This window comes from Anas acuta, chromosome 6, assembly GCF_963932015.1.
Source record: "Anas acuta chromosome 6, bAnaAcu1.1, whole genome shotgun sequence".
NCBI lineage: Eukaryota > Metazoa > Chordata > Aves > Anseriformes > Anatidae > Anas > Anas acuta.
In genome coordinates, this window is record NC_088984.1 from 1,460,452 (window position 1) to 1,482,560 (window position 22,109).

The following is a 22,109-nucleotide window of genomic DNA, read 5'->3' on the forward strand; positions in this document are numbered from 1 at the left end:
TCCTGCATTATTTATATAAGCCATAAAGACACCGCTGTAATTATAACTCTTTAAGACATAATGCAATGCTTTCTGTTTGTTCCCATTTGATTGTTTCCCTGAAATGCAGTGATCAGATGAGTTAGAGCTGATAATACACGACAAGATACTGATAATGCTTCATCGTGATCTTTTGTACCATCAAAATACAATTTACAGGGGCAGCCTTTTTTTGAAGTTATCAGACACTTCTGAAAACCTCGCTGCCTCCCCATCTGTGCTGCTCAATGACTCATTCCCAAGAGCAGATCTCCTGAACTCTTCCTTCAAACTCCTTACACGTCTGAACATTTCAATTCTCCTTCATTCCCTTTGGGATCTCTCTCCTTGTGCTTTCACTTCTTGCTGCCTGCTGCACTGGAAAAGCTCGGGGTGAATCCTGCACCCGTGAAAGCAAATGCCCAGGGATGATGTAGGGGTCAGCAGCGAATTTCTGTCCCCTCTGCCGGCGTACCTCGATTCTCACCCCAAATACTGGGGGTCTTGTCCTCTCTTTCAGCAAGTCCGCATTAAAATGTACAAATTATTTAAGTTTTAAAAGCACTTTGCACAAATGTGGGTACTTTTGGTGCCCAAATGAGAGAAGGGGCTTTCTGAATACTTTGCTTTAAGCTAAATCTGAAAGCTTCACAAATGCACAGGAAATGTTTGAGATTTCCCTTTCTCATCATCATCATTAAATCTTCTTGGTTCTTTGTTTGTTTTTGAAGAAGTACAACTGCAAGGCATAGCTAAGGGAAACTTAGCATTACTGAGCTACAAATAAATACATGGAAAAACCTTGCGTCTCATGATTTATATATAGATATATATTTAAATACCACAGTTCAAAATAAACTAGAACATTATGATGCAAAAATTAATAACAGTATGTAAATCAAAGAGTGTGTAAATTAAAAAAAAAAATAATCAGAAATGCCTCCTTTTAATGACTATTTGTGTCTCATTGTACTTCCAGCAAGTCCTGACTCCTGCATGCCGTTAGCAGGAGGAGGGATCCCTACTGCCTGCACCATGGTGCAACACCCAGAAATCATCTCAGTTTAACTCCTGAGTACACAAATGTCAAAATGAGTGCGATTTGGCTGGAAAAATGAATGGATATCAGCGATCAGGCAGTGTGGTGTTTCCCTGTTTCCATACATAATGCAGTCCTAATGCAGCCCCAGCCAGGGGCTCCGCAGAGCCAGCCCCAAGCCCCCTCCCCAGGCTCACTTCTGTCCATGGTCCCCGTGCCAGGCCACCACCACCCAGCATCTGTCCGTGCACCGACATGTGCAGGCAGCACCCACATCGCAGGGCAAGCTTGCAAGCTGAGCCTGAATGTTGGCAGGGTAAAATTATGTGTTAGCTGAACTATTCCTGGAAGCAAATAGGAAGGCACGCAGTGCAGCGGGCTGCGGGTTATACCCAGGAGAGGCAGCGAAGCAGCTGCCTCTGAGATACCTTACGTAAGATCTGAGCACAAAACTCAGCGTATTTCTTTTTTATGAGCTCCATCTAACGGTCGATGTCGTTTTTGCACAGCTACAGAGAAATTTTCCACTGAGGGTCTGTAATATTAAACTAAGAGAGGAAGATAGCAAGTTCCCAGAGTTAAAAAGTACAGGAGAGCAAAATGGGTTGAAAGAAATCCATCTTTTCCTACAGAACAATGAAAGCAGCTGTTTCTGAGAAATGTTGCAAATAGTTCTTAAAAGACCATATGGACTTAAAGGCAGTACTGTTCTAGCTGTGCAGGATTTTCTAGCTCTGCTGTCATGGAATTAAGCCAAAACGAAGTTGTTATTTTTAAGCTCCGAACAGCAGAGCTGCCTAACTGCGGGCATCGGGCGGCCAGCGCTAAAACTGCTCACTGTGGAAATCCATTTTGTGTAGTTTGTGCCCTAAATACCCAAAGAAAAGCAACTGGCAGTACAATTCCCTATCAGGAGAGATTGCTGTCTATGCTGGTGGTAGTGGAAGGAGCATTTTGTGAGAAACCTTGTCCTGGGCTTTGGAGCATCCATCGACCAGCGCCTGGTACCTGCAGAAGTTGGTGGACGTGGTGCACGAGCGCTCCCTGGGACTGCAGATTTTGGCCGAGGGCTGGCACACAGCTTGCCTCCCGTGCTGCACCAGGGGACCTGGCCTCGCTTAGCTTAAGCACGTAAACAGCAATATTCAAAAAAAGCAAAAAATTCAGTGTTTGTGCAACATTCCAAACTCATCCTTTAAGGTATTTCTGAGACAAACTTGAAATAGGCCAACTGAATAGTCTGATAACCCGGTATTTTAGGGTGACTGATGCTGTTACTCTGGAAAAGAGAGACCCATGCCCACCACTGGGATCCTGCTGTGCTACAGGCAGGAGTGAATTCTTGTGCTGGGTGTCAGCACGAGACCCAGCCCAAGCCTTCCTCGCTTCCCTTTAAAGCGATCTAGCACTGGGCAAAAATCCACCACCATCTGCTGACAGGAATAAAACGAAGGAAGTTACATGATCTTAAATCCCCAGTGTTAATTGCTGGCATGAACAACCTCAAAAACACTTACAATTACCAAAATAGTCACGCATTTTGTGTAAGAAGAAAAATCGTCTTCTTTACTGAAGAGAAGATTGGCTTAAATTCAGCTGTTAAAATCAAGAATGTCTCAAACCTTAGAAAGCACATTGCACCTCGGGGATAACCAGCATTGTCATTTTGCTACTTGGCAGTTCAGGGTTATGCAACAGCAGGCCTGTGTGCTTTTTTCCTTAATATAATACGTTAGAAAGGTCCTATCCGGAAAAAAATGCTAATACCTTTGTGTGAACCTCACTGTGCAGAACTCACATTCACGTCTTAAAGCAAAAACTTGGAATTACTTTGTTTGCATTTTCATCAGCTGTTTCCTGTTGCACTTAAAAATAATTAATTCCACCGTCAAATACTGAGATGCTTGCATGTATTTTCTATTAATTTTGCAATTTCTCCATAAGTCACCAAATTTCTACCACCTGCTCTGCCTTTCAAAACCCAGAGAAAGCCACGTCCCATCCCACTGCAGTGCCCAGCTAAATAGGTGGCTGGTATACGGAAAATGATTAAACAACTTAAAAATCCAAAGTCAATAATCTTCAAGTGATAGAAGAAACACACTTGAGAAACTGTAACTTAGAAAAAAAAATCTTGCTTTCTAGTTCATTTATATTAAAAAAAAATAAATAAAAAAAATGGTTCTTTCTATATATTTTTTTAATTTTATTAGATGCATAGAAGTGGCAGCTACTAGAAAGGAGCTTCCTAAAGCAGTGATAGTTTGACCTTCCCACCCCTCTGAAGATAAATGTGGAAATATGTGAACACCAGTCAGGCAACAGCGTTATTTCTCACTCCTGAGTTTGCCCTACTGCGGGAGATCCCAGGGGCACAGGGACAAATTGAGTTTTCCTGTGAAAAACCCAGCCGGCCCCAGCCCCGCAGCCCTGGTACCTCTGCGTCGTACTCCCAGAGCTGGTTCCCCCGCATGTGGTGGCACTTGAGCATGGTGACCGGGCCGTTCAGCCGCGACACGTCCAAGCACAAGTCGTCCGTGCGAATCTCCTTGTCAGCCGTGTAGGAAAATACCTGGAAAGAGAAATTGTCTGAGGTGACAAAGCATCAGCAAAACACGGTCCTAAAAAATTGCTGGTTCATAATACACAAAATTTCTACTCCGGTGAAGAAAAATGACTTTCTTCTCCCAACACTGAGGTGGTGTCTTGCATTTCCTAAGCATTTCATGCAAGGTTCTCTAATTGTGAGTCTGTTGTACATAAGAAAAGGAGTATTGTGTTTAGGAAAAGAAATTTGATGAGATTTAAAGCCAGCAACCACTCGGCCTCCTGGGGAGATGCAGAGGAGAAACAGAGCTAAGACTTCATCAGAGAAGTTTTCAGCAGGATGCAATTGTGAGCGTGGCTTACATGCTCTACTGGCCAGCAGACCCCAGCATCTGGAGAATTGGAGCCTGCTGAAACTAAATGCTCCTCCTAGCACTGACCTGAACTTTTGGTACCAAGGGTTATCTAAAGCCTGCACACACTCAGAGCATCTCCATGCTTCCAACCCACTGCTCAAAACCACCACAACGCTGGCTGCCACAGCACAGAAACTTCAAAAAATCCTTTTATTTGCAAAAAAGCAAATTATCTTCCCCTGTTCCATGTCCTCAGCACCAGGAGGCCAGGGAGCAGAGTCTCAGCCCCCCCGTTACAAACTGCCTCCAGCACCTCAGCACCACTGCAGCATCTCTGCACCTAAACAAGCAGAGAAATAGGAGAGAGTCTGCAGCCGATAAGACTGATAAATACCACGACAAATAGTAAGATTGTGATGTCCCATTCAGGTTCTGATGAGTATAAACCTGTATGGAAACATACAGCTGAGAAACAGCGTTGTCAGCACTATGTAAAATGCTCACGTGTGCAGCAATGCTTCAATTAACAGAGGTAAAAGAGGTAAAAGACAGCTGAATACAACATCTGCACATACACAACAATTCCTTGCAATTTCACTGTTTCTGTAAAACCTATTCCTCTCGCAAAAGGCCTGCAGACTAATTAAAAGAGCCGAGGCTGAACTCTGAACCACAAGCACTGCAGTGCCCCAGGGAGTGCCTATCCATTGAGACTTTCGGTGAAAAAAAATTAATTGTACTCGAGGAATAAGAATCAATCAGGCAGCAAATGACAACCTCAGCGCAGGAAGCTGAGGGCGGAGGATTCCGTGTCACTTGGAAACGTGGCACTTGGCAGTGGTGGGCCAGTGAAGATAATTCTCCCTAAATCACCTGTAGAATTTATCTACTGCATAAAGCAGCCGAGGGAATAGAGGCGAGTATTTTGAAGTTGGAGGTTCAGATAAATCATTTAGATCACGGAATACGAAACAAGCATGCAAAGAAAGCTGCGGAGCTGTCGGCTCACAGCAGCAAGACAAAGGTGGGAAAGCAACGGGCCGCTAGGATCAGCCGTCTTTCCATTTTTTATTATTTCTTATTCACGACTCACCAGTGACTTGTCTGGATGAAAACCTAGGATCCACAGGTACAGTAAAGTACCAGCTGCCTTTTGCGTTTATTCACCCAGCGATAAATCACTGACATCAAACCTGAGGTTCTCGAAGTGTTGCTTTCACTTAAAAACACGTTAGACACAGGCCAGTACTCAGACAGGCCTTTCTCAAGAGGGAGGAGATTTTTAAATACCAAGCTATGAGTGCTCTGCTGAGATCATAATCTGAAGCACAGCGTCCTTTGGAAAGAGGTGAGCTGGGTCTACATCAGAAATGCCAGTTAGTGTTCAAACATGTTAGTGTTTAAATACACATTGCCCTTCCCTCCATTTTCTGTGTACAAAAGCAATTCCATGGCCTTTAAAAATATCATATGACTTCTCCTCTATTTTGCAGACATCAGCTTTGTCAGTGCTTGCCGATGTGCTGAGAGCTAACTACAGGTACCACACATCTCATTTTTTTACCTCCCAGAAGTATTTAGGAAAGAAAACTTGTAGCTGAGGGCTAACCAAGGAAGAGACACGAGTATCATTTTGAAAAGGTTTCTTTGAAAGAGGTACAAGAGCAGTCCATGTTCAGGACCAACAGCAACATCTGAAGGTTTGGGAAAGAAATACTTATCTGTTCGTGAACTTCTCATTTACACCGTCACCTGAAAATTCTTCTCAGAATAAAACACAGTAACAGCAAAAGCAACTTTCCTCAATCATTCTTCATGACCTCAGAAACTCCACCTTCAGTCCATTGTTTTGAATTATTATTATTTTCTGAATAACAAGCACAGAAGTCAAGAAATGGTAATTTGAGATAAATTAACAAGTAACCTAAGTTAGGACAAAAATGCTATTGGTGCTCCTATTAGTCTGCAACATCTGCATCTATTGAAAAACATACACCTGTATGTTGGGAGAGATATCTATCCCCCCTAGACATATTTTATTTCTAAGTAAAACATTCCCTGCTTTTCCCGTGGTGCTGCTCGTACCAAATGCAGCGCTCAGCATTCAGCTCCAATCTGTCACATCCTTACAAATAATCCTTGGTCAAAACTGGCGCAGGACCAGGCTGGGCAGGGAAACATGTCATGTAGTTTAAATATTGAAGGCCTGGGTTAAAGCAACCATTAATCTGAAGCAGCTGTTCGGCTCCCATGTTACCATAATCAATATCCAACACAAGAAGCATTTTGGGGGGCTTTGTTTGTTCTTTTAAGCACTTTCAACCAAAAACCTTACTCAATGGTAAAATGCCAGAATTATTTGCTTGTTGTCATGATCTAAGGGGAACAAAAAAAAAAAAAGGCCAAGTTTTCTATTAATCTGAAAATCACTGATAACATTTGCAGCACAAAGTATTTTTCAGTTGAAACAGCAGAATTTGGTCGCAGGCATCTCTCATGTACTTCCACGCACACACTGTGCAGATAGTTTATCTTTTACCATGCTAATTATTAAGAGATTTATCCAGCAGCATTTATCCTGAAGCAACTTCTACTTTGATTTTCAACTTATTTGTGCTGTGTTTTTATACAGTAAACATATTTGCATCAGACACTTTCTTCTAGCCTCAGAGCCATAGCAGATGTTTTCTTCTGTGCTTTATGGAAAGCAAATACTTGGATTTTGTAACGTATTTCCATTTGCCTCTTTCTTTTTCCTCTCTTCTTTGATAATTGCAATACACTGCTCCATTATATCTTTTGAAAGTGTAAGCGATGTCTGAATTAACAATTACAGAAGATGGATTTGCAAAACACGCAGTCTTCAGAAAGAAAAATGAATGCTAATTAAGACAATGTAAAATTATCAGGCCACCATTTTACTAACATCCATATTAATTATAGATATAATTATATTAATGCCACCGTGCAAAAATAGCGGCTGAGGAACAATACGCCGCATCTTACCGCTAATTAAATAGTGTATTTCACACAACACTTTGCAGGGTGAGACAGGAGAGCCCCTTGCCATGAGCCCAGCTTTCCATGGAGGTGCTGTGGGTGTGCAGGCCAGCCCATCCTCTGGAGGCTTTGGGACTGGATGGGTCCGGCCCTATTTTAATTCCAGATGATGTAAGCAGCAGGCTTTGGTCTTTGGTACCTTAAAGGCACCTGATATCTCAACAACCACCAAACCAACCTGCCCAGGCAGCGTGTCCCACCAGGGAGGTATAAACCTAACCTACAGATGCTGTCTGCATGCGTGCCCAGCTCAGGGCACCAGAACAGCTCGCTGCTGTTTGTGGGGCTGCAGCACGCTTGGAAGCAGTGACAACTTTTATCCCTAAAAAGCAGGCTAGGTGATGATCCTCGGTGGCATGAAAGCAACTCGTCTCGTCCCACAGACAGTCACCTGCAGCAGTCGGTGGCATCAATGCTGCCAAGCCAGAATCGCCTTGCTCGCGTGGGAAAGCTCATACAAAAATTATTCCGCTGCTCCCTCTGCCTCCAGCCACCACTGCCAAGAATTCATTTATCCTGGTGCTCGGGCCCACAGACCAAGACAACACTGTAATTACCACCAGCTATCATAGCCTGAAATCAGTACTTGCAGCTCCATTAAATGGTCCGAGCACGAAAGAATGAATAAAATCGCAGAAAAGAGAGCTGGCTGCCAGCGCCTGCTGGAGACAGGGACAGCCACAGCGGAGCTGTGCCGCAGGAAACAGCTTCCCAGGTTGCTAAGAAACTGCCTTTTTGTCACATTCAGAAGATGGCACTGGGAAAACACACGTGGAATCACCTCTTTGTGTGAGCGGCAAACACAGCTTCCCCATACCCAGCCCTTTGTCCTCCACCAGGGAATCTTTTGTCCTTCCCTAACCGCTGTTACTGCACGGGGGTTTCAAGTGCATTCAGCAGTTTGCACAAAAACCGCAACAAAAGCTGACTTTTGGCTCCACGGGGGTGGCAGGGCTGTGGCTGGCTTGTTTGCTTTGTAGGTCTGGTTTTGTTTCTCAGGCTGCTGTCACTTCGTAATGGATGGCTCCCTACACATCCGAACACAAGCTGTTAGTGCAAAGCATTTCTCAAAGCCTTTCCGAGGCATCTCTCCCCCTTCCTCCCCAGCAGCATCCCCCCGAATTCACGCTTCCTAGCTCCTCTCCTGCACCTTAGCTACCCAGGCTTCACTGCTGCGATTTATACATCCAGTGCTAGTTTTCCTCCATTCCCTGGGGACTATTTCTGCCAATTTAAAGAAGAAGCAATTCAGTTTTCACGTAGACTCTAAAAATAAGTCACTATTCTCATTCTGACTGCGTTAAACAAAAGCTGCTGTTATTTAACAGCCAGGCACTGCTCCTTTGTTCCCTGTTAATCATAGTTATTATGATTGTGCTGGAGATCACCGAGCGCTCCGCTGTGCTGCACCCTGAGCAAATCCAGAGTGTCAGACAGTTCCTGCCCAGAGCTTTATAACATCGGTACATAAGAATGATGTAAAGTCTGCAAGGGAAATCATCTATCAGCAAAACGGACTAGCCAAATATCAGAAATAATTAGTTTTGCTCATGATGGTTTTGTTCAGAGGACGAGAAGCTACACACAGATCAAAATCGGGGAAAACAGGGGATTACCAAAGGTGAGAAAGGCAGGAAAAGCCAAGAAGGGCGGCTAAGCTACCTCCCGGCAACCATTTAAGAAACCTAGCATTTATTTAAGGTATGAAGTAAAATCAAAGCACTGCACTCATGAAACCTCTACCGGGCGCTGTGTTTACGCATGCAGCGCTCCCTGCACGGCCAGGCTGCAGGTGGCCGGTTGGCAAAGTGCTCACGTTTGAGAGGCGTTGAAAATACCTACGTTTACTGTGAATGGGGAAAAATGAAAAATCTATGAAAAATCTGTGAAACAGAACAGTTTCTGAAAGACTTATTATGTAGAGCTGGGGGAAAAAAAACTCTAACAAGTGTGGGCTTTTGTCTTTGTCTTTTTTAATTGTCAGTGAGTACTGAGCCTGAACTTTCTGTACCAGAAGGGAGCGGTGCTGGCCTTGCCTGCTTACTAAACCCTATAAAACACCACGCAGCTGCCCCAGGCACGGTACCACTGAGCAAACCCCTGGTGGACGCAATTCCCCACTCACTCGAAATAGTTCCCGACAAAATGCTCCCCATTTGCACGGAAAATGGCAAAAATCCCCCAGACCGTCACTTCGGTGGGGCTCTGGCTGATGTGAAGCTTCTCGTTAAGGGAAATGCAGGACGATGGGGACCTGTTTGTAGCTTTGTCTGTTCTTCAGAATGGTGCCACAGCCCCTCGCTGCCCAGCACAGCCCTGATGCATGCAGGGGAACCTGCAGGGAAACCCATGTAGGAACCTGCATGGGAATCTGTGTGGGAACCCACGTGGAAACCCATGTGGGTGCCTTGGGACCTGCGGGATGGCTGCTGTGCTCAGCGCCCCGAAAAACATCCCCGGGAGGAGATGCCATTGCCATGGCAACGCAGCAAAAGCCTAACCATCGCCCCATCGGGATGATTGCAGGCAGGAAAAACAGGAGCCTGCTTTGCCCAGTGCCAGGCCAGTGAAGGGAATGAATTTCCTCTAAAATGCCACGAAGCCAGCAGCTCACCGTGCTGGGAGAGCGATGCCTCGATGCCCAAACCTCATATTCCTGCCATTAAAGCCCTGTCCCCGCTGCAGCCGATTTGAAGGCAGGATCTTGAGGACATTTGCATTTATTTTCCACATAAAGCAAAGAAAACAGTTCTAAGATCACATTTTACTGCATTAGATTTTTGCAGTATTTATTTTGGGGGCTATCAGTACTCCTAACTCAGCCGTGACCTGGTGACTGGAATATGGCCATCAGAAATGCCCATGCCAACACAACGAGGAATCCTCAAAAATTGTTTTGTAATCTCAAAACAATTCCTAAATGAGGGGCCTCACTCAATGTACACCATTTTTCTTCATTTTTTTTTTTAAAGAAATTCATATTTTTAGAATCTTCTTATCCTCAAGTCCTTTAAACCACTTTGGGAGCCATGAGATATTTGCCTGTGCCTCCAGCTGGATAGCACACATGCATCTTGCTCGGCTCTAACGAGCTAGGTATTATTTTTGCTTCATTTTCATTCTGAAGGAGTTTTGTTCCTCAGCTATTTTTGTAACCGTACAGCCCCCCCGCCCCCAGCATTTACATGACTTAGCTCAGCTCTAATTTCTCATTATAACAGAAGTTAATAGAGATAACTTTTAATGGGAGTTGTGTGTGAGCTCTAACGCATGAATAATGCTCCGCATGTAGGTCAGACACTCCTCACAAAACCTCCACCAGATCACAGATAGTGCTCCTTGTTCACACAAATGCAGGGGAAGTGTCCCTGTGTCCCCTCAGCAGGTGTACACAGCCCTTTTACCTGCGGATTTTGGTTGATGTGAGAAGTATAAAGGAGACTGGATCCATTTTTTCTTTTTCTTTTTTTTTTTTTTGGTGATATATTGGCATAGGAAGGCTCAGAAAGAAGAGTTTGGTTTACCATTGGTTAGGGATTCTTTAGGATCTGCACTCTAAATAAGAGGAATGAATTCAATGTCTTCACTCAGATACTTCTCTGGACCTACAAATGCAGGACCTATGGACATGAACCAGTATGTGTTCCAAATGGGCAGCTGTTACTTGAAACAGTGGCTTCCTGAGTATTTTAAAGCTTTTAGGAAGCTCAAAATCTCAGAAAGTTTGGAACTTCCATCAATACATTTGCTAATTGCTGCAGTTCCTTTTTGTAGTGATGCAGCACAGCCACCTCTGCGCTGCGGTGCCCGAGGGCCCACGTGTCTCCAGCATGAACACATCACAGGCACCCAGCACAAACCCCCTGCCTGAAGCAAGATGCATGGAAACTTGTTTCTGCAGAGGGAAAGGAACGCTGACAGGTGAAACTGCAGCTCCTGTATTACTCCGGGAGAATTCCAACCAGTTTTTCCTTTTTTTTTTTTTTTTAAACTATTTTGCCCATGGTTACACAGCAGCAGATTGAAGCATTTACTGTACAAAAAATATTTTTTTAACATTTATTTTTTATTTCTTTTTTACCTGATTGCCTCCCATGCCATGGCAGTTGAAGATGCCCACTTTCTCATTTTCCTTGCGGCCCATGTTGTCTAAGCACTGGTTGGTGTCAACATTCCTGATCTGAAGAAAAAAAGAGATGAAACGTTCTGTAAAAAAAGTATGTCTCTAAATGCCATATTTGCACAGAAAAAATTACATAACTGTGAGCTGCAGGAAAAAGTACATTATCTATGCATTCAGCTAAATGAATGCATTTCAACTTGCAATTGGTAAATATGTCACACTCCCAAAAGAATACGAAATAATTACAAAAACCATAATGAGTTTTAAAATTACATATTAAGTGAGAGGATGAACGGCATTCAAGCCGAATCTCACCCAGTGCCCTGTGCTGTTTTGTTAACAGATGAAATACGCTTAGCAATGGAAAAGCGGTGATCTTCTTGCTAATGGGAGGAAGGTCAAGACATGCCGTGGGCCCCGGTGCTTTGGCAAAACTGGTGTGAGCTGTACTCTGAAATTACGCGATTGATTGGAATAATTGGACATTATCCCAATTCTGACCAGTGGGTAAATGAGGGAACTACCCAAACTCCATCTTTGTCCTGGCAAAAAATGTTTGTTTCACATCTTACAGAGCTACTTCAATTTTCTCCAACTCATTTCCATGAAAAGCTGCAGTCAAGCCTCTTTTTCTTAAATCACCTTTTTGTTGAAATAGACAGTCAAGTGTTTTCATGAGAAAGGTAATTTTTTGCAATCCCTTGATTCATTAAAACAGAGGGCTAAAATGAAAAGTGACTTGAAAACCCCTCCATGATTATCATGTCTCAGCTTTACAAAATTATTGTCTTGCATTTACATTCTATTCCCTTACAATGTGATACGAGTAAAATACAGAAAAAGCATATTCAGCATTCACCACATTTTGCCAAAAGCTTATGCCCTGTCTGAGGCAGATTTTTGCTCATCTAGGAAACTCAAATCTAGCACAGTAACTGCATATGGGTTCTGTTCTAACTGAAGGGAAAATTTAGTTGCAGAGGAAGACCTGGCAGTCTGCAGGATCTGCCTGGCAAGTCTCCGATGAAAAAGCTGCACCAGCCACCGAAGAACTTTAGTCCCGTACAGCTCCACACGGGAAATTTCATTTTAAAACTGTGCACTTAGTTTCTAAAAGCAACACTCATATTTCAATTCACTGCTGGGAGAGAGGAAAAGTACTCTGAGAATACACCTCAGATGATTTTAAAATTCTCCAATACTGCTGATTAGGGGACTGGAGTTTTAGGTGTAAAAATCCACTTTCCTGCTCAACTGGCAGGCGGCGGCTGCAATCGTCAAGCATGAGTTTTAATTCATAGATCCTGCCTGAATGCCTGTTTCCATAGAAACTGAGGCTGTGTTGTTAAAAATAAGGTGTTTTAATAACTATTGTATTACTTCCTCATACTTTTATTTTCCAGTCTGACAATATTGTACAAATCCGTATTATTTGACACTTGTTAGATGAGTTCTTTCCTTGCTGTAAACCCATGTTTCACTTTATTTTGTCATAGTTAAACTCAAAACCCTACTGCGGCTTTTATTTTTCACTACAATTGCAAGTTTCAATAGCAAATTACTTTCCTGGATGCAATAAAGCCATTTGCTCCTTTGATTGCTATTCTATCAGTAGCTACCTTTAAATCAAAGCATTCAAGAGCTTTCAGAAGTCAGCTTAGATACAACTCAATAGAATATTTTTAACAGCAAATTATCTGAATTTTAAAGAGCCTTTGGTTCTTGGTAGTACTCAAATCATCAGATTATTAGCAATGTCTGTGATATTCAGCTCCAGGCAGCCTCGACAGAAAACACTATCAATGAACAAACACATTTCAATTAAAAAAAAAAAAGAGAGAAAAAGAAGGGGGGCAAAAAGAAGCTTACCTTCTATTCTACATATAAGTGATAAATGATGATGGAAAGCTTTTTCAACCATTCCACATTATTTAACCATTTGAAAATATTCATCACAAACCCAGTTTTTCCGATACACAGCTCAATTTAAAAGATGGATTTTTAATGGTGAACACTTTCATAACAGCCATACCCCTTAAAAAAGATTTAGCATATATATAATCTGCTCAAAATAAAAGGTGAATAAGACCCAGAGAATGCACACAAGCATTTTATTCCTTTCTCCAAAGCCACTTCACCTTCCCAGTGGTTCCGCAATGTGCACAGTGCGCTTACTGCTTAATTCAGCATCATAAATGAGCAATTCCTACCTCGCCAAGAGAGTAGTAGCGCCTTGGGATCTGCGAGTCGGGGTAGATGTTTTCCAAGTACCACGAAAAGGGTTTACACTTCAGGTTTTCTCTCAGCGCTTTTCTGACCGACACATCGCCATAATCCACCTTAACAACACCTGAAATTGTTAAGAGACGTGATCAGTGTGGTTCCTGCAAAGCTACAAAGAAGGCATCATTGATCATTTTCCTTTTTTTTTTCTTTTTTTTTTTTTTTTTTTTTTTAAATCCTTCTTACCAAGGGCCATTTGCTGAAATTATAACACAGCATCGGGTGAATACATGCACTGCTGCTACACCATAGATATTTACAAGCATTAAATAATTAATTTAGCAAGACTGAAACTCTTGAAAAAAAATACATTTTTTCTGATAGAAGCGAAGACCACTGAATTCCTTGATTCCTTTGTCTCCCAAGACATTAATCATTCAGGACCGAAGTTCAATTGTACGTAATCCAAGAATTTCAGACCAAATAGTGATTAATTCAAGATCCCCCTTTAAAAAATGCTGTACAGTGTTTGCCCACTTTGATGCTCACAGAAAGAAAACCCCGTCCATGAACACCTTCACCCCCGTGGTCCCATAGCACATTGCCTGGACTTTTCCAGCTCTGTCTCCCGGGACCCTGCTGCTCCCTCCTGCAAGGTGCTGTGTCCCAGTAACAAACTGGGATCCCCGGCACCCTTCCTAGCACCCATCTCTGGGTGCCAGACCCGAGCCTGGCAGCATCCTGCTGCCACCAGCAAGGGGTGGTGCGAGGGCCACCCATAGGAAACGTGGGGCACAGAGGGAGAAAACGTAGCAGATGAGTCAGGGAGGGGGGGAAATCAGCTGGGAAGCCCTCGGGGAGGCTGCAGTCTGCGTCCTAATTCAGAGCATATGGATTAGCAGAACATACGGTGCCGCTGAGACGGCAGCCAGGCAAGGCACGTACTTACCTGCTGCTGTGTGTGCGCCCAGGGAAGTGGAAATGCACATGGGAGCACACAGGCAGGGCTGCACACCCCAGACACTGGAGATGGCAGGAACGAGGCCAGAAATGGCCACATCGGACACAAACACCCCCCTCTGACAGCCCGCATGCACCAGCACTGCCCACAGCACTTGCAGCCCGCAGCGAGCCAGCTCAGCGCCGTGCCTTTCCTACAGCTCCTTGAAATAGGAACTGATTAGAAATAGGAAAATTCGAAATAGGAAAATAGAAAATTAGAAATAGGCTAGAAACTCATGACGTGGAGAAGAAACCCATCAGGTGTACCCGTTCAGTGCCAAAGAAAGGCAACCAATATACTCGGCTTCTTAACACTTTAACGTAGGATGCATGGCGAGCAAATACCGCTGCCATTCCCACCCTATGTGCAGGTTTGTGTATGTGACTCTCAGAGGTTAACATACAAGCGAACCAGCAGCCTGCAACACCCCTCTCAAGACCAACACGCTCCAGGAACAGGACAGCGAAGGAAGGAGCTCGGCACAAAGCCACAACACCCAGTCTCCAGGGGCTTGCCACACGGTCACCTGGAGTCAGTAAGAAAGATAACCAAAAGCCAAAAAGCACGTCAGATGCTCTGTGTGGTTTAATTTAATCTAATTCTAGATGACTGATATCCGAGGAACTGATATCCAAAGGCCCTCACTGTGCTGAGCTTTCAGGCTGAGAACACACGGGAAGGGTTTTACAGCCGTGATGCCCTGCACCAGGCTTCCAACTTACACCCAGCTTACGGCTGCTTTACAACCACCTGCAGCAACCTCCACTGCTTCTTCAGCAGGGTTAGGCTTTTAGGAACAGTTCTTCAGCCTACTGGGCTTTACTTTGGACTATATTTAGCAAGGTGCTTATTTTTATTTTAAAGAAGCGCTCTGCAGAGCTGCAGCGCTTCCAGACTGAGCGCAGCGTTATTTTGGTTATAGCACGCCTGCTTATTTCAGGCCGCAGCGATAGTGCTCCGTATAAATAGTTCCAGATCATGGTTTGAAAGGCACTACCAGATTTATATCTGAAATCCATGCTGCATTTCCATCATCTCCTACTTTCCAGTATCTATGGGATCTTATTTTGAAACCTTTTTAGAGGCGAAACTCCGAGAATATCAGTTTATTCTGCTAGGAAGTCACGCCCTAGCGCAGAAGATGATATCCATCTCTAAAGAAATTCAGTACTCAACAGTAAAACCATTTATTGCTATTAACAAAAATTTAACTTACACCACTCTTATCCATATTTAAATCACAGTAACTTAAATCATAGTAACTTAAGGGACAGTGGAAAAGTGAAGACTTAAACTGGATTGCTAAACAAGTTTTGTCGGCAGGATTTCTTCAACTTGTACACATCTTTGTTTACAGAAAAAAAAAAAAAAAAAAGGACTTTATTTACATTTTCTTATGTTTTCAGGGCAAGCTTTCTTGGAAAGGGGGAGTGGGGGCCTGTGAGTGCTGCCATTTGCAGAGGAAGAGGAGCGTGCTGCTGGCACGCGTGCTGCTCCGTCCTTACCCCTAATCAGGCTAATCTTCCTCGCAGGAGGGCACTGGAGGGGTTAGGAGAAAAGCAATACCTGAGTTGCAAGGTGCTTTGTACTGCGGGGATCTGATGAAGCTGAACATGAGGAAAAAGGATATTAACAGTGTTCTGGTCTGAGATCACAAACAACACAGCCTTCCCCCCTCGCACACACACTTTGATACGCTGGCTGTAAACCCAATCAGAAATGCTGCCTCTCACTGAAAAACCCCGTGGATTCACCAAACACCTTGTTTCTATTTGTCTCACATGGATTTCTAATTCCACAGTTGTTTCAGCCCTGGTGTTGCTGGAATGGAAAGCAATAAGCCTTTTTCCACTCAATCTGACTCAGCTTCATACCCGAGTTTTCTGTAATTAAACAAGCGGCAGCAAGACGAATTTTAGTTTTACACGTTAATGAAGCCTGGCAGTAAAGACTGGGAGGTCTTTGGGTGGCTTTGGCATACCCACCACAGTGGGGCAATTTTATCCCCAGGCTCTTACACCTGGGATCCCACAAGACCTGGCCGTGTGCCCTGTAGTGGTGCCCAGGTCCCCAGCACCCAGGCACGAGCCCCCCCTCCCTTCCTCTCCACGGGTGCCTATAAAAAATTAAAAATACTCCCCACTACAACCCTAACACATTCTCCTTTCCCAAAGCCCCTTTATTACAGCCATTCCTCGTCTCACACGAACCAGGCGGGCTTGTTTAGGTAGCACTCGGTCACGCTGCATGATGCCAGCCCCAACGCTCTGCTCTCGCTTCCAGCAAGGACCTAATTTGTATAGATCTCCTGTAAACCCCCATAGCCCCTTCTGCTCAATTTAAACCAAGCCATTAGGAATCAATACCTATTCGGTGTCATTACTTGCTAAATAATCGATGGGACTCAGAGGAAATATAAAAATAATTAATGACTAATAAGCCTGCTTACATTAAACTAAGAAAATGGAAGTGAAATGCTCTCGGATGCAAAAAAAAGAAACAAAACATCACAAGAAGCCGAAGGACGTGTAATGTGCAAAAGCAAACATCTCAGGAAAGAAGCAGGTTATATTAACAGACCGGCTGATGCGCTTCGAGTGGAACAAATTGAATGGCTGCAGAATTGCATTACACCTGCATTTTTTCCAATGGTCATGCCCTGTAAATTGGTACACAAGGACACAGTTTCAAAATTGGCTAAATGCACCATTTCTGCGTAACAAGACATTTATTCATGATGATAAAGATGAAAACTATTCACCGGAATGAAGTACAAACACGCAGAACTGGAAATCATTTTCTTTATGTAAGAATAAGCCTTAGAAAACTTAATCCAAATGAGGCTTTTGCTGTCCTTTGCTGCCTTGAAAAGCCTAAGAGAGAACATTTCACTGAATCGATATTCCAGAGCATTCAAATGGAGAGCGATGGACCAGAGAAGCCAGTCCACACACGTCAGGCTGTAGTTCAGGTCTGAAAGCCTGTGCTGCATTGCACAGCAGCCAGCCCACCATCTGCAGTGCCCCCTTCAAATGACAAAGCTAAGGACCAAGCCTACCTGCAAACCCCACAGCTGGCACTGCTGGTATTTGACGAGGTTGCTTTTTGACTACCAACATTGTACTTGGGATTGTGTTATGCTTCACAGGGGTAAACACGGCCAAGTGCTGGATTAAGTCTGCAGAAGCAGGATGCCTGCGGCACGTTACCGAGAAGCACTGAGAACCCTTGCAAGTCATTTTGGAAAACCACCACTTTCTGCATCACTGTGGCTCAACCGCTGCCTGGGAGCACACTTGTCTGCAGCACGCTCTGCTGCCTTTTCCTTTTCCCCACCGCTGTTTTGCTGGCGTCAGAGGAGCCGTTCACCTCCTCCAGCTGCCCAGGGCGACAGCTGAACGCCAGGCAGCTCTGGCTGTGCTTTCCACGCTGCTTCTAACAGCTCAGACAATAACACGTGATGCTGGAACGCTTCCAAAACCCAGGGAATTCCGTTTTATACCTCTATCAAAAGCAGACATTCACTGGTAACAAATGCATTTTCTAATTAGCCAAAACATTAATGAAGTTGGCTCCGGAGCGCCTCGATGTCTTATTTCTACTGCCAGGAAAACACGCATAACTCACCAAAAAGTGAAACAACCAAAAAACGTGCTAACTCAAAAAGCAAAGCTAAGAAAACACACCACCGACAAAATGCCTCTGTCTGAAAGGGTCTTGCATCAATCTGTAAGCAATTTAAGATAAATTGAGGCAGTTGTTTCATACTATCAAACATGGCATGGGATAAAAATTCCGAGTTTTCCCATGGGAAACCACCATGGGTGGGCAGGCGGCCAGCGGCTGCTTCCCACACCCCACAGAGGGACCAGGCTCTGGTCATCCCTGCACCTCCAGTGCTCCATCACTGCCCCGCTGTTTGCTTTCTTCTGCTCTTTTTCTACATTAGTAACTTGCTATTTTGGTGAGTCTCAAACATGAAGTGCTCTTTGAAGAACATTATTATTTCTTGGACCTTTACCTTTGATCAATCCCAAGCAATGCTGGGGGCAAACCCACTCCCAGGGCTGCACAGCCCGTGGGTACACAGGAGGCACTGGGCTGACCCCACTGTCCTCAGCCCTCCCGCAGCCTCGGCGCCTCCTCTCCTGTGTGTGCAGAACACTTTTGGGGGTATGTACACAGACAAGAGTAATTTTTATGTGAATGGTTTAGAAACAGTGGATAACGCTATAAAGATAAGTATTGTGCAATGCAATCGCTTCTAATCCATATAATGTGTTGTTTTCTTTTTTTCCAGAGAAGCTCAATAAGCCAGGACTATTATGATTTGGGTATTCAATATCAGTGCCTGAAAAATTCACAGAAAGAACAAAGTGAAGGTATTTTTTGATGCAGCAGCAGCCGTACCGCTGCTGTCTGCATAAGGCCTGAACAAGATATCACAGAAGACGTTCATGCATTTGGAGTCAAGGAACAGTTTTGGTGCTTACGAGGGCCCACACGCCTACGTTTCTGTTTGCCTCGGGCAGAATTCCTGCCTAGCCCACAGCCACGCCTGACCGATCAGGAGGATTTCCATCCCTCACACACGATGTGTGCAGCCCTACAGCTGCACTGACTGCAAGATGAGGTCAAGCAAAGAACCCGGAGAGCCCCTTTGGTAATTGTGATGCTAGAAGAGTTGCAATATTTTTTGTACTTGCTTCCTTTTTTCTTCCCTCATTGTTTTTACTCTGAGCAGGCTCAGTGCCCAGGCAGGCAGGCTCAGGGCGAGGTGGCACCACTTGTCCCATGAAGCTCTCCCCAGTGGCTCCATCCCTGTGCCAGCACAGCCTGGATCCAGCACGTGGTGCACGAGGGCAGCACGCAGCTCTCCCTTCGGCACCGTGACGCCACGGGTCAAATGAACTTACTTTGGAGTGACTGCACTCCCAGCTCTGGCAGTCCTTTAGCACTAAAATGCTAAATCGGTAAGGGAAGAGTGAAAATGTTTATCAAGAGCTCTTACTTGCTAAATTGATACAGTCATTATCAACCTAATTATACAATTACACTTGAAAGGAGGATTGCACATCATCTGCTGAGTAAATCTCGGTAAAACACAAGCACTTATCTTGTAATCCCAAATTAAAACTTTAAAGTACTATATTTAAATTCCCTATAATGCCTTAAATAAAGTGCATGAAAAATAATGTAACTTTGCATTTTAGCCTTAATAGACTAGCTAGTATTTGGGAATTGAATACTAACTGATTATTAAGACGATAAGTGGTTTAGCAATGCAGTGAGTGCACAGAGAACCCAAACTATTATGTGCATTATCTTTTTCAGCTGACTGTGCAAATGCAGGCCTATTCTGAGCATATAATTATTTCCGTTCAATGATTAGATACAGTATTTTAATGCATAAATTGACATAACTGCCTACATTTAGAAACATACAGGCTGAGTGGAATGAGATATGCTGGAGCAGCTAGAAAAAGAAGAGTAATGCTGCTAGGAATACTATGGCAGGTAACTGGAGCAAGCTGAGGAGGCACACATGTGCAAATCTATTTGGGTATACACCTAAATATTTAGGAGTCTTGGAAACAATAAAATAAGATGTACATTTTGCATATGAGAAAGACAGACATTGGTAGTAGCAAGAACTATCCAGAGTGTAACCTTGAACGCTAGAGTTACATCAATTACACTGATACTTTAATGCAAACCACTGAAAATAACACAAAATGGACTATTAAATATACTAACAGTGATGTGTTAGTATTAAGCTAATAGTTTTTTTCATTAGAGATGCCAAGGAGAGACTGATAGGGAGGGAGAGTGTGGGAACTGGTGAAAACATGAATACGCAGCACCTTGCTACATTTGGGCACACTCTGCCTCCCTGGCGCGAGGTCAGCCGTCCTGCTTTGGGGGTACTTTGTATTCCAAACGAGGCAGGAAAGAGCATTTTCTGCGTTCAGAAAACTGCACGGATTTGTACTGATTTAGGAGGAAAGTCTCCTCTGCTGGCTCAATCACCCAGCACCATTTTAACCCCGTCAGAAATGAGGCGGGTCTCCGAGTACCGCTGACAGCGATTTGAACGTGGGCCATACGTACGCAGCAGCTCCACTGTTTTTCAGAACAACTTCATCTATTTTCTTCTTCTCTAAGAAAGGGATTTCCTTTAATCCCTTTTGAAGTGTATCTAGTATTTCTGAGACTTTTTTTTAACTCTCCTGAATTGAGCTCTTACAGTTTGAGGCTGTAATCACTCTGCAGACTCATAGCTCGGCTCCTGCCAAGTAAAATTCAAAGCTCCTTGTCAAATGCAGTATTTCCACTGAAACAAAAAAGTGCTCCTTACTACGGCTATATTTTGGGATCTTTCAACCCGATGCCAGCTTCACTGAGCAGAGCTTTCAGAGCCCTGGGACCCCGCTGTAGGCAGAGAGCAGCCAGTGCCAAGCCAGCAGTGCCAGGACAAGAGCTCTGCTTCTCCCAGCACTGAGGCCCCAGCTCACTCCCTGCTTCCTGAGCCTCTGCCAGCATCACCCTGCCTGTCCTTCCAGCTCCCTGCCCTCTCGCTTTCTTCAAGGAAGACGCCTCTCTCATCTTTTAGAACCAAAGCATAACAGCACTAAAAAAAAAAGAATTTCATTCTCTAAGCACACGATGCACCTGTCCTTGCACATCTATAAAAATGCACCACGTGACAAATTCAGCCTATTTTTTCAGCCCGAGATATTTTGGACAAAATTTAAGCCATAAGGTTTTACTCTGTGTTATTTATTTTTCTTCAATCTGTGTTGGATATGTTAAAAATTCTGGCACCTAACTCACCTGAGCACGAGGCATGAATGAGCAGGCAACACACAGGCTGGCCAAATTCAAGGGTAGCAGAAATAGAAGATTTTATTCTTATCCACACACAGCTTCTACAAAGATAAGGGAAGGCAGCAGTTTTAAATATACGTAAGACCATAAAAAAATTTAGATGGGCTCTCCTGTAGTGAAATTAGCTATATTTTTAATAGTAGACAGCCTCCAGAAAACAATTCATAACTTGATTAATCAAGACTTTTACCTCCAACTATAATTACCAGGTGTGCACCCTCATTATGCTGAGAGATACATTTAACACAGTGCCACTGTGAGCAACCATCGGTTCCTCTTTCTCCGAGTACATAATCTGAAAATTCAGACCAGCCAGGTCCCAGAGGAGAGCTGGGGAGATGAGTGTGCGCTGATAGATAATAGCTTCAGAGACCTAATTACTAAAATGCAACTTGCTTTGTTCTCTACCAGAATTATCTGGAGATCTGTATATTTCAGATTAATAACCTAAAGAAAATGTATGTCGAACAAAAGGATAAAAAAAAAGTTTAACAATATTGGGAACAATTTTTGACATCTAGCAATGACCTATAAAAAAATCCTCTATTTCCTACGGATTTTTGTTAAGATTGTTTTTAGTTAAAATGCTATTGTTAACTTTTGTTAAATTTCATAAAATATACTTCTTTATTTGTTTCTTAATCCTGAAAAACATTATGACCATATTTTGAGAATTTATAAATTATATTCTTAAATAACTTTTTAAAAATCTGAAAATATGAAGGACAGAAACACTGAAATTCCTTCCAGTCACTGAAATAGCAGCAGTCATTAAGTTTTGAATTAAACAAATCTTGTCCTGCCAGCATCACCGTATGACTGACCTAATTTCATTCTTCTCTTCTAATAAAA

At 43.6% G+C, this 22,109-nt stretch overlaps 1 protein-coding gene across 7 annotated transcripts in view; it reads right to left on the reverse strand.

Annotated features, from left to right (window-relative positions):
- The window catches only part of GALNT13 (polypeptide N-acetylgalactosaminyltransferase 13), a 109,995-nt gene that overhangs the window by 9,465 nt on the left and 78,421 nt on the right, over nt 1–22,109 (reverse strand). For all 7 annotated transcript variants that reach the window (XM_068686907.1, XM_068686910.1, XM_068686908.1 and 4 more), the window contains 3 exons: nt 13,354–13,493; nt 11,102–11,200; nt 3,495–3,629 (listed from right to left, as the gene is read on the reverse strand). In XM_068686907.1, the coding sequence (XP_068543008.1) occupies nt 3,495–3,629; nt 11,102–11,200; nt 13,354–13,493 (374 nt within the window). The remainder of the gene's footprint in view (nt 1–3,494; nt 3,630–11,101; nt 11,201–13,353; nt 13,494–22,109) is intronic.